The 12,700-nt window shown below is 39.0% G+C and overlaps 4 protein-coding genes across 6 annotated transcripts; 2 read left to right on the plus strand and 2 right to left on the minus strand.

Moving 5' to 3' along the window:
• Positions 1-1,337: 1,337 nt before the first annotated feature.
• LOC103990714 (mevalonate kinase) lies at positions 1,338-4,828 on the minus strand. The gene is made up of 5 exons (XM_009409955.3): positions 4,617-4,828; positions 4,290-4,533; positions 3,963-4,216; positions 3,413-3,826; positions 1,338-1,676 (listed from the first exon to the last, which is right to left on the minus strand). The coding sequence occupies exons 1-5, from the start codon at positions 4,756-4,758 to the stop codon at positions 1,567-1,569; spliced, it is 1,164 nt and encodes a 387-aa protein (XP_009408230.2). The 5' UTR covers positions 4,759-4,828; the 3' UTR covers positions 1,338-1,566.
• A 1,661-nt stretch (positions 4,829-6,489) lies between these two features.
• On the plus strand, positions 6,490-7,104 carry LOC135581715 (rapid alkalinization factor-like). Of its 3 annotated transcripts, none has more exons than XM_065116044.1 (2): positions 6,490-6,900; positions 6,998-7,104. In XM_065116044.1, exons 1-2 carry the CDS (start codon positions 6,545-6,547, stop codon positions 7,002-7,004), a joined length of 363 nt encoding a protein of 120 aa, XP_064972116.1. In that variant the 5' UTR covers positions 6,490-6,544; the 3' UTR covers positions 7,005-7,104. The 3 variants fall into 3 exon arrangements, with proteins under 3 accessions (XP_064972116.1, XP_064972115.1, XP_018684597.2); XM_065116043.1 differs by having other exon boundaries at positions 7,005-7,104; XM_018829052.2 differs by having other exon boundaries at positions 6,490-7,104.
• A 1,422-nt stretch (positions 7,105-8,526) lies between these two features.
• LOC103990713 (translationally-controlled tumor protein homolog) lies at positions 8,527-11,181 on the minus strand. The gene is made up of 5 exons (XM_009409954.3): positions 11,027-11,181; positions 9,903-9,976; positions 9,552-9,677; positions 9,309-9,466; positions 8,527-8,832 (listed from the first exon to the last, which is right to left on the minus strand). The coding sequence occupies exons 1-5, from the start codon at positions 11,052-11,054 to the stop codon at positions 8,715-8,717; spliced, it is 504 nt and encodes a 167-aa protein (XP_009408229.2). The 5' UTR covers positions 11,055-11,181; the 3' UTR covers positions 8,527-8,714.
• A 546-nt stretch (positions 11,182-11,727) lies between these two features.
• LOC135616646 (uncharacterized) lies at positions 11,728-12,696 on the plus strand. Its single transcript, XM_065116046.1, has 3 exons — positions 11,728-11,805; positions 11,899-11,989; positions 12,465-12,696. Exons 1-3 carry the CDS (start codon positions 11,736-11,738, stop codon positions 12,565-12,567), a joined length of 264 nt encoding a protein of 87 aa, XP_064972118.1. The 5' UTR covers positions 11,728-11,735; the 3' UTR covers positions 12,568-12,696.
• Positions 12,697-12,700: the final 4 nt, after the last annotated feature.

Below are 12,700 nucleotides of genomic sequence, written 5' to 3' on the forward strand. Positions count from 1 at the left end.
ATTAGTATAGTTGACATCCATCATCCAGCATTTGTAGGTTACAACAAACATTTGTGAGCCTGGAAAAGAGCCGAAAGGCACATGGCTCTGAGCCAATAAATTGGAAACTAGGTAACAGAATAAAAGGCTGGGGAGGAAGAAGAGAAAGGGGAGCGATGTAGAATTAAATATCTTTAGTACCTTTGTGTTTCTAGACTTAAAAAAAATTTAAATTAAAATCTTTATAATTATGAATGATATGAAAATGATGGATAAAAAAATAATTTTAATGTCTCAATTATTAATTAAAATTTTTTAATTGATTATTGTGGTGGTGGTTGATGAGAATGATGTGGTAGTCAGTCTTGTTGATGTCAATCCGAACATTGATGTGGTGATTACGATAACGATGATCGTTTGATGATGTGATGGTGGATCTCAGGGATGTCACTGAAGATAGACAAAGTGGAGTCTTAAAAATGAGGGACTTTTGTGGTTTCTTGGAAGGGAGGAGGGGGGGGATGGTTGCTTTGCATCGTCTTGCATATGCGTTGTAGTCTCGGTGGGAAGTAAAGCATTTGCATCAGCGCTTTGCCCCATTACATCTGCGTTGACGAGATGCAAGGCCTTTGCCTAAGAGCGACGACAACGTAGATGTAAGACGATGAAGAGCGATCATCGTTCTCTTTCTCCTCTCCTTTTGTCTTACCTCTCGTCGTCGCTCTCCCTCTTCTTCCTCCTCTCGCAATAAGTCGTAGAAATCTCTCAAGCTCCACCTCCAAGGCTCAACTCCGCCCATTTCCAAAGGATATCCTTGAGATCCATCACCACCATCATCAAACCCTCGTTGCTGCCACGGTCGCCTCCCTCACCTTTGTTGTCGATGTTTGCATCGACATTGACAAAGGTCGACCATCGCGTTGTTCTTACCATGACCACCACAATAGCCACTCGTAGCCCCCATGGGTGTCGTTGTCCGCCACCACCACAACAGTCGACTAAGAAGTTTAAATTAAGGTATAACAAAAGAAAACATAACTGGAATATTAAAATTATCATTTTACCCATCATCTTCGTATCATTCTTGCACATGCTATCACATATTATTTCTTCCGTCAGTAAAATCGATGACGATAGGGTAAATGAGATTAAATATTTCACTTTAATAACAATAGATATTAGCTCAAAGCAGTAGTAAAAGGGAAAAACAGGGTCATCCACTCCAAATGTAATTTTGACCCTCCAAATGTAATTTTAGTTAGACGAGTATAAACCCTTTCAATTTGACACAGCACAACTATAAAATTCCTAGCAGGTGATAATCTGCAGAAGAAAGCATGCATTGTTGTAAAAGACAATTAAAAGTATATGTTCCACTATATAATAATTCTCATGACAAATACATTCATTGTTCGTCCACAAGATTTAAGAATCCATCATATCTCAATAAAGTTACATCAAAAAGAAGCAAGGGAAGAAACATAGACCAGTAGAAAAAAGTTTCTCTTAAATCCCAAACTCATTCCAAACATTGTCTGGTGTTGAATTGCCAATATGACACTTCCCTGCTTGACAGAATTGAGATCGTCAGCTGAAGCAAATCTGAAGACCTTCCCCACCAACTTCAACTTTCAAGCACTGAAAGCCGCTCGACTCGAGCTCAGCAACGACCTTATCTGTAATTGCGGAAGAAAGTACTGTTCTGGTGGTCAAGGTAGCATCAGTATATACAGAGAGCAAGATGCATTATTTGCAAAGAACATATACAATATCATATAGAAGCATGCCTGAGATATTAATACATTTGCAAAGCATGGGCAACATGCAGTGCTGTGCTGGTTGAGAAAAATAACAGCATTACCAGGCAAAAATGTAGTGACATTAACCATTTAATTCTACATGGAAATCATGGTTGGATTGAGAGATTGCTAGATCAATATTTTTTCAGTACAAAAAAGAAGTCAGTTATAAGTAACATAGAGGAATTCATTCAACCATGTATTGCAATTTGAAGCATGACAACTCTTGATCTCAGTATGTTTTGTTGAGAATAAAAGCCTATTTTATTCCCTATGATGACAAATGTTCAGAAAAAGGCATGGTGTTAATTCAGACAAGCATATATAATAAGCTGATGAACTCTGCTTCAGATTGATTCTTAGTGCCAAAGTCAATGCAAATTCCATGTATATGGATTCAGATTATCAATGCCAGTATATGTGGTTATTTTCTAACTAAATGCAGTGATACCACCACAAAATGCCATCATTGTCTCCATCTACCTGTTCTATTGTGCTCTTATCACAGCAATTCTTGCAGAGCTACTCCTCGTTATTACCTGACAATACTGATTGGCACGATGGACACAGTTTTGTTCAAGTGATGCCATATGTCATCAATTTATAGTATTAACATACTTCACACCCTACCTGCTAAAAGGCTGGGCATCGATAATGTACTTTAAAAGAACTTGTATCCAGCAATTCTTATCAATTAATTTTGTCATAAAATTCTAATGCATAAGCTATAGTGGTTTTCTAAGCTTCAAACATTCACAACTATTGCAATATCAATCCTCAATGATCAGTCTTTTAATATTATTCTGCAGCAGCCTCATGCACAGAAAATTGTACTTATATACGTACTATTCCACATACCAAGCATTATACTCTTTCTATTTTCTTAACTGCCGCACAAAAAAATGTAAATCTTTTTCCAAAGACAGAAAATATACCATAATGATGAGTGTGGAAGCTATAGCCTATTGAAAAAAAAAAAAGTTCTTAAGAAATTTTCTCAATGCCCAGAAGTCCATTGCTTGCTTAGCTTTAGACAAAATTCTCTTGTCTGCCTGTATAAAGGTATGATCAAAATTAGCCATTCTAATGTTTCTAACCTAATAGGCCTTTGAAGGTTGCTGTCAAATTCTGACCAGAGATAGGTGTGGAGTATGACCTACAAGTCCAGACTGCTCATTTGCACGCACAGGCACACGCATGTACATACACGCAGTCGCATAAGACTATATTATGGTCTGTACTCAGGTTACAAACTAGGAAGAAAGTCTCTCGAGTTGTGCCAAAGAATCTATAGGAAACTACAAATGACAGCATATGACTATGATTCTGAGGGATATGAAAGCAAATGAATCTAATTCATCAAGGTCTATAAGAAACTTCTTGCTCTTCCGGTTGATAAAACTTAAAAAATTTCTAGTATATTCTTTTCCTGGATTTCAGTGGCAAGTTTTGGAAACATAGATATGGTTGTCAAACATATTCACAGAAGAAATAAGAACCATTTAAAATGGTCTCAACATGTTTAAAGAAGCTCATAAATGCACCATTTTAGTGAAGAGAAAGAATTAAACTAGTGGTGCGAGGAAAGGTAAAAGTTAAACATTTGATAAGATAGCATAGAACGAGAAGGATACATGTCGGTAGCAGAGTCAAAACACACCCTCCACCACCAGCACCGGTCAGCTTGGAAGTTAATTTGTACTTCATTGTCACTCGAAGCACAGTTTCTATAGAAGCATGGCTTACCCCCATGCACTGAAGTAAACCTTGGTTCATTTCCATTAATTCCTCTATCTTCTCTTCTCTTGAAGTAACAGATATGTCATCTAGAGCAGGTGACTGTATAATGGTTGACAATTCCTTGCTGATAGAGTTAACTGCAGTAAACACGGCAGCCATTGCATCCGGATGCCTGGAGGCTCTTTCAGATACACCAGCAACCAATGCCTTTGTGTTCCTCCCAACCTTTGTATTGGTGATGAGCATTCTTAGAGGTGCACTTGATTCGATATGGATCAACTCTCCCAATCTGAACTGAATCATGTTACCTGTTACACACACATTCCCGAAATTGCATAATGCAAGAACAATAATATCACACGGTTCAGACATACTCCATGCGAAGAACACAGATGGATTTGTTGACGTGAATTAAAACAAAGTAGTCTTACAAAGGTTACATACCAAATGCGCTTACGGTGTTATCAATGCCAGAGGGCTTTCCGTGAATGATCTTTTCACCTTCGAATGCCCATCTGTTCACCAGTTGAAGCTCATTCTCGCACAACCTCAGCCATCCACCTTGCGGTTTGTCGATGGTTATGGCATCAGACAACGCAAGAAAAGACGCCGCGAGGGCGACGCAAAATGACGCAGATGAACCCAGGCCCGAGCCAAGAGGAAGATCCGAGGAGATGACCACTTTTCCTGCCTTGTAACTTGACGAAAAGAGGAATTAAATATAGGCAAATGATGAGGCAGGAGATAAAGAGGATCAGCGTGGATTGGTACCCATGGATCGAGGTGTAGAGGTGGATGAAGGCGGAAATCCCAGAAGAAAGCCAGATTTTTGCTTCCGGAATGTCTTGTTCTTCGACTAGGGCAGCAATCAGCTTGATCCGTTCCGGCGAGCACGAAACCGGGGTTGAAGGAACAGTAACAGCGTCCCCCAGCCCCTCTTTCAGTCTCGAGGGCGACCAAAAAAAGGCCAAGCCCAGGTCTTTAAGCTCTAATCCTAACGATCCATCGCCATTCCCTGGAATGAACATCGAAAGATTCCAGGATCAGATGCCTCAAACCCCGTCTGAGAGGGGAAAAGATCGAAAGAAGGTGCCAGACCTGGAGGGACGGGGGGATCGAGGCGGAAGGAGACGTGCGTGAAGAGGTCGATGGCGGCGGCGACGGCGGTGGAGCCGTGGACGACGGCGTGCTCGCCGGAGAGGATGATCTTGCCGGGAGCTCGGGCTCGGACCTCCGCCATTACGAGTGGTGGGATACTGAGAGTGGAGCGGAGATCTCGACCAACAAGAATCTATTAATCTATATTTCCCCAATTGAATCCTCAAGCAGTTGTTTATGGTTGGCTTCAGGTTTTTCCCAAGGAAGGTTAAAAAAAATGGGGTAAATTTACCGAAAACACCTCTAATTTTGAATTTTTTTTTTCAAAAATTCTCATAAAAATCTCTTTTTTTTCATAAATAAAATTAAAAAAAAAATTTCCCGACTTATGCCTCGCTAACTATCGCCTTTGCTCTTAGTTGCCCTTTACCTTCGTGCATGGGTCCTTTATGCACGAGCCTTTACACGAAGAGGGAAGAGGTGACGAGGACGATGCTACGAGATGGAGGTGATCGTCGACGAGGCGTGGGGGGAAGTGAGGCGAAGGTGGATTGAGGCAAACGAGGACGATGCTACAAGAAGCCATCGTTCACCAGGGCTTCGGTCGTCGACTCCCCTGTCATCATACAAGATGGAGGTGATGGTCATCTCGGACCAGGGAGGGGTGCGTAGAAGCGGTTGTCTAACCCACTACCGTATGAGAATTTTTTAAAAGAATATATACTCTATGAGAAATTTTTAAAATGATGATATTCAAGGAGAATAAAATCATCTTTTAAATTTTTAGTACATTAATAAGAAAAATATAGCAATCTAATTTGTTACGAAGGAGAATAGAATACAATTTGTTTTAAATACATACCTATAGGATACAATAAAAATTTACATGATTCATTAGTCCTTTTTTTTCTCAATCCATAATATATCTCCACTAATAACAATTTTGATGATAATAATGCAAAAGAGCAACACTAGTATATTATTGATTTATTTAATTTAAAATTATATATAAAAAATGTGAACATCTAAAATACCCCTAATATTCTCATCATCATAATAAATTTCTAAAGAATACTAATGTAAATTAGAATTTCTAGTAATACCTAAATGATAATTAATTGACAAAAATCAATCATAGTTTTTCAAAAGAGGAATATACTGAAAAATTACCTAAATTGATGAACTATATGTACATCTCCCTTCAATCCTTAATATAATTGAAGATATGCTCATAATTACTCATTTTTATAGGGATGGAAAACTGATTAGTCAATTGGGTTGTGAATTTTATTAGAACCTCAGAGAAGGATTTTTTTTTTTTATAGAGAGAAATTTTTGTGAAGCTCTTTGGAATCTTTTTTGTGCTATGTAATATAGATTATTATAATTTGAGGGGAAGAAAAGAACAGCACATGCATCTTACAAATCCCCAATGGATCAACAAGTCCAAAAAATACCATGATAACTTACCTAATAATAATTAAAAATTTCACTCTATGAAACTTTATACATAAACTTTTAATCAGTTGACTTATTTAAATTAAGGATTTAAAATTTTATCTTGCCATATTTTTATACATCAACATTAGTTTCATGATGTATATATATATATGTAAGGTTGAGAGTTGGAAATTTCATCTTTTATATTTTTATATCTAAATAATTAATCTTATATATATATATATATATATATATATATATATATATATATATATATATATATATATATATATATATATATATATATATATATATATATATATATATATATATATATATATATATATATATATATATATATATATATATATATATATATATATATATATATATATATATATAGAGTAAATGTTTTCATCTCTCGGCAGTTGTCTCAGTGCAGTGTTATATATGAAGCAGAGAAAGCTCCAAAAACACGCAAGCAGCAAATGGCGAGACTAACGGCGCTTCCCCGTCTCGCTCTCGCCGTCATCTTGGTCTTCTTCCTCGTAGTCGCTGAGGGCGGCAGCAGCGGGGGAGCGGGAGATGAGCTCGCCCCGGGCTGGATCCCCGCCGGATCCGGCTGCCGCGGGAGCATTGCGGAGTGCCTCGCGGGGGAGGAGTTCGAGCTGGGGACGGAGGTAACCCGCCGCATCCTCGCCCGCTCCTACTACATCAGCTACAACGCCCTCAGGCGCGACAGCGTCCCCTGTTCCCGCCGCGGCGCCTCCTACTACAACTGCCGCCCCGGCGCCCGGGCCAACCCTTACTCCCGCAGCTGCTCCGCCATCACCCGCTGCCGGAGGTAAGAGCTCCGCCATCACCCGCTTCCCGTCTCTCAAAATGTCATCTTTAGACTAAGAGAAGGTCGATTCCGCACGCTGATGGTTTCTTCTTACAAGATTTTAGCCGACGTTGGTGGTGTCGATGCTGTTCTTGTTGTATTGGTGCTGTGAACAGGGATCGTACGTGGTTGCCCTAAGGCGAATAAAAATCTGATCTTTTGGTTCTTGATCGGTTCCTTCTCCTCCTAGTGATCTTCAACTGCATCTCTTCAAATAATAATAATAAAAAATCCTTCTTTTGATCGAAACAGATCGGTTTTGTATGTGTTATTGGTTTCATATGCATCTTCTATTTGGGTCAGATAAATGTGTGCTGGTAAACTCCAGATTTGGTGAAAATTTGATGTGTGCTCAGCAATTGGATCTTCTTCTCTGGTACAATACGTAGGAAACCAAGCCAGGAATGAGTTGTTATGTTGGGACATGTGAAGTCTCAGTTGAGATGTGACGTTCGTCACATGAGATCGAGAGAAGTAATAGAAGAAAATGTACACCTTGGTCAGCATAAATCATGGCGGCAGTCAAGTGAGAAGGATGGCATTCATGGCAGATGAGAGATCTCAGTATCACTACTGAGAAATTAAGAACAGGAGGCCATGTGTTTGGTATTAAGAAAAGCTGTGTGTGACCTTCAGACAATACATCCCTCCACCTTAGAGTTCATGTGATCTGCATACTCATGGCAGCTCTAGTGGCAGTGCCATCTCATTTTTTATAGTGTTGATCTTTGCACATTGATCAGTCTAACCTTTCATTGTGGTACAGACTAGCATCAATAATGCTGTGTTTTTCAGTATTGTTTTTGAGAAGATCAAAATACCAAGAGGTTGAATGAGTTCATAAGAGATTTGGATATATATATTATAGACACATACATGTTCATTCATCCTTTGATCATTTTTGCTTGACCATCCAAAAGTATCATTGTTTGTATGAATTAGTACTTGAAGCATTTAGACAAAGGCTTTTGCTTTCATTTTGAGCTTGTATCATTTCATCCTGTCAAGCTCCAGCTTGCAAGTTACACATTTTGCATTTATCAATTCATTTAAAACTTGCATATGAGCTAATGATACCCACCAGTCATGGAGAACCTTAAAGCAGAAGTATCAATGATGTCAGGCTGTGATAATATTCAGACATTTACTCAAGAATAATTGACAAAGGAATAATGTCTTTGTTAGTTCTCTCTGAAGTTTGTCATAGTTATGAGTGATCTAAGTTGTCTAAAAATTTCATGAGATAAAGATATATGATTCTTTTTTTATTCTTTCTCCTACTGTTTGTACTACTTTAGGTTATGATACATGGGAGGGGGCTTCATGTTTGGTTGGGATGCTGATGGGAAGTATGAAGCTACTTGCTTACAGAAGGTAGCATATCCCACAAAGCTTAAATTGTCAGTTCATGGTTCACCTCACTTGCAAATTATTCTAACAGCTAAGGATAGGCTAATGTTTATCATCCATATTGCTATTTGACAATAATTGCATAGTGCCACACAAAAGTGAAAAAGAATTCGGCAAGAATCTAAGTTCATCTTTCTTAAAAGCTACTGTAAAATGCCAAACAAGAACATCTGTTCCTAGATTCAAACCTTAAATGAAGTCTTCATTAACTTAGTTGAAAGCAAATTCAGGACAACACTCAAAACCGGCTATAAGAAAATCACATAAACTTGACCAAGCGTAATTTTGAATATTCTTCATAATAGTAGGAAGATAAAACTAAAATTGAGCAACCAGGATATTTCATAGTACATGCAGCATTTTGTTTAGCACTTGACCTCCTTCAAACCATAGGCAAAATATATAAATGTTGGATCAACTGCACCATCCTTGTAGTATGCAAAGACCATGCTTCCGTCGTCGTGCATGCTTTCGCCCACAAAACTGCAAAAGATACTATTTGTAAGGAACAAAGAGATCATAAGGTGCGTTTATGGCAGCGAACAGAAATAGAGAGAACACTTTCCGAGACACAGCAGGAATCCATCTCAGCTCTCAATCTGAAGAAATCTATAACAAGTTGTCTAAAGGATAATTCTTACCAAATATGTGCATACCATCCCACAAAAATTATAACCCTCATAAAAAATTGAAGTCTAACTTAATGATAATAAATTCATTAGAATCTTTATAGACAATATCAATACTTTTATAAGGTATGAGTAAGAGACAGAGGGTCTTTCGTAGACTCTTTTTTCTCAAAGGGATTGTAGTGAAATGTATGAGAAGCAATAAGATAGTGCAGAAGAATTAGGAGAAAAAAGAATTTAAGGCTTGATCGAATCCTGTTTTTGTTGCTTTTTTTCCCAATATAACACCTGAAGGGTACTGAATGCTGATATAAAAAATTTGATGCTTACAATTGTAGATCTTTGAGCTTTGATAGCAAGAACTTTGTAGCTCCCTCGATGTGTTTCTTGAACAATTCTTGTTTCTCCTCGTCAAGTTTAGGTGTCAATAACTTGATATAACGCTTCACAAAAGTTACAAACTGCTTCTTATCAAAGGGAGGTTGTTCCTATTGATGATAAAAGAGACTTCAGTATTTTATTTCCAATTAAAAGTAAATAAATGTCGTTAACACAAAAAAGAAAACCATTGACCTGAAGTCTAAACGTGTCGACTATATCAACCACCTTAACTGCAGTATCATCGACACCGTCGTCTTCTCCACCTTCTGCAGAAGGGTTTGCACCGATGTCTACATCGACAGTCCCTTTAACCACCCACTGCCAATAGATCATTACAATATGCTCAAAACTAAAGCAACATAAAGTGCAAATTCAGGAACAAAATTACTAGCTCATCCTGAAAAGACCCTAGATGATATTATAAAAGTGGAGAAAAGGCCTTCTTCCAGAAACTAATATACAAGAAAAAAAAAAGAAGAGAGGCTAAAGTTGTAACAAAAATTGGTCCAACACAAAGACACATGAAATATGAAAAATACTGACCTTCCCATCAACCTCCCATAGCATCCCGTTTTCAATTTCCTTGCAGATAAATGAGTCAGACAAGAGCTCATCACCTAAAAAAGGACACAGTTATAGTCAGATTACAATACAATATGCAAACAAGAGGAAAGCATAAGGAACAATTATTATGCATACAAGTTGTGTTTACGAACAAAAGAGAAAATATCATAAATTTAATTAAGAAGTGGGACCTGTAATGAAATGACTGACCTACTGTTATTTACTTTTCCCTAAGAAACAACATAACCTGTTCTAATTACAAATATTAGACAGCACCAAATCAAATGAATGACAAGAACTGCAAGAAGTTGATGTTTCTCATCTTGTGGCAGTCAATGGCCAAGGTATGCAAAAAATTTAAACCTAAAATAACCCAACCAAGTCAAAAGTGAATTGCGCATATTTGTCGAGGAATCTGATATCATTGTGAAGCATTCTCTGCTAATGTTAGAAATTGCAAAGTGAAATACTATATATGTATATGTATATATATTTATGTATATATATATACACATATATAAATGATTCACACATGAGGATCTACCAAAAATCATCATCATAAATCATGATATAATATTTTCTAAAGAAATAATCTGACTTCTAAACTGATTGCAAAAATAATCTTTCCATCAAGAAAGTTTTCGATCCTACCACATCCAAGGTTTGGACATTAGATTTAAACCCCACAAGGCCATAAATAGGTCTGAGTAGTTTGTGGTGTGAAAACTGCTTTTTCTTATAGTATCCAACAACACCCAATTCAGCTATATGTCAAAACGCTTCAGAACAAATACGACTGTGCCCATCGCATAACGATCACATAGCATACAAAGTTTCGATCTCAGAGGGGACTAAAGAGAGTAGACACGGTAACATAGCCCAACTCAGGAAGCCACTTAGATCGACCAAAATCCAGAACGAAAACAGAAGAAAACATAGAACATCAATTAGGGAAAAAAAGCAACTTTTATGATGGAGCTTTAACCCCAAGATCCAATCTTTCCGTCAGATACATAAATTAACCATCACAAATCCATTGATCTCTCAATAGAAACACACTCACTCTAAAGAGAGAAAATAGATCTTCAGATCTTTACGCATACCTGTAAGCAGATCTTGATACACCAACATGATTCTTAAACGGATCAAACCCTATTCCGGAGAAGGCGAGAGACGCGGAGGCGAGACAGAGAGGGAGAGAGAGAGAGAGGGAGACGGAACCCCATAAGGCGCTATTTATCGACGAGGGTTTGGGGGGACGTACGGCTCTCCCGTCTTTCCTTCCCCATCGACCCTCCAAAATTGACCATGATCTCACCTTTGAAGCGTCTGATGCCGAACGGACGGCCTCGGATGCTGCTGCAGCGGAAAGCCGCATATATTTCGGACGGCGATCGGACTCCCTCGAAGAAACGAACTTTATGGTTTCCCGCATAGAAACTCCTGTAGGGTAATGATATTCGATTCGACCCAAACCGATGACTTCAGTTTATTCTCGGGCTCGATGTCGATCGAACCCGGCTCGATCAGATCGGAAAGCAATTGGGCCGCAGTTAATTGCGGGCCCAACAAGCCTTAAAATACTTCTCTGACTGTCATTGGAAGTTTCTGGGTCCCACAGGTTCGTGAGACGGCTAGAAAAGGCGGTGCTGTTTGAACGAACTCGTCCACGTGGCGGCGCTCGTGAGCCATCCCTTCTTACCACAAGAGGACCTCGTTGTTGCTTTCTTCCCTTCGTTGTGCGTGTCTCGTGTCAGTTATGACCAAGAAAAGATTGAGGGAGAGAGAAGCGGGGCGAAGAGGGGAAGGGAGATGGGGGAGAGCCCGAGCTCGTTCGAGACTCTAAGGAAGTGGGTCGTCGAGCACAAGCTTCGGACCGTGGGTAACCCGTCGGATCTCCTCGTCTCTTTTCCTCGCGTTCGTTTCCTAACGTGAGGGAGATATGTTCTGATTGCGTCCTTTTGCCGGCAAAAAGGGTGCCTCTGGCTCAGCGGCATTGGGAGCTCGATCGCGTACAACTGGTCGCAGTCTAATATGAAGCCCAGCGTCAAGATCATCCACGCCAGGTTCGTCTCGATTGATCTATTGCCTCTCCGGTGACTTCTACATTTGTTCAATCCTTAATTCTTTTTGTTCGTGTTTTGCTTTCATGTATTAACTGGCATCACCGCCGGCGAGCGATACATTGCAATTGCTGGTGTTTCGATGTTAGGGTTTGCCGCATTGTTGTGCCGTTGCTCGCATATCGAATTGGTTTTATGGAGGAGTTCTCTCTCTTGCTTTCATGTATTAACATCTTTGTCGCATTTTTCCGCCTTCTATCGTATTGTTCTAGCTCGTTTTTTTTTTGTATGAGACGATAAACGAGAGACCTTTTTAATCATATATGAATTCTTGAAAGATAGAGGAGGCAACAATTGGTTTCAGTAAAGGTCTACGAGTTTAAAGAAGAATGGCATTCCAAAGCCGATAGATACATTTGTTCTCTAGCATTACGAACGCAAACTTTGTTATCGACCTCATTTCTATGATCGGGTGCAGGTTGCACGCTCAGGCTCTAACATTGGCGGCTTTAGCTGGAGCTGCAGTGGTTGAGTATTATGATCAGTATCAATCCAAATCAGGAGGACCAAAAGCGAATTAAAATGGTGGTGAATTCCTTCCCCCATCACAGAAGGATCAATAATGTTGGGCTAGCTGGGTTCACCATAGCTTTGCTCCGAAACAGAGTATATTACCAAGAAAGTAAGATATGTTCCTGCATTTTTGTCATATAA

The sequence above is a fragment of the Musa acuminata genome, chromosome BXJ2-7 (assembly GCF_036884655.1).
Source record: "Musa acuminata AAA Group cultivar baxijiao chromosome BXJ2-7, Cavendish_Baxijiao_AAA, whole genome shotgun sequence".
In the NCBI taxonomy this organism is placed as follows: Eukaryota; Viridiplantae; Streptophyta; class Magnoliopsida; order Zingiberales; family Musaceae; genus Musa; species Musa acuminata.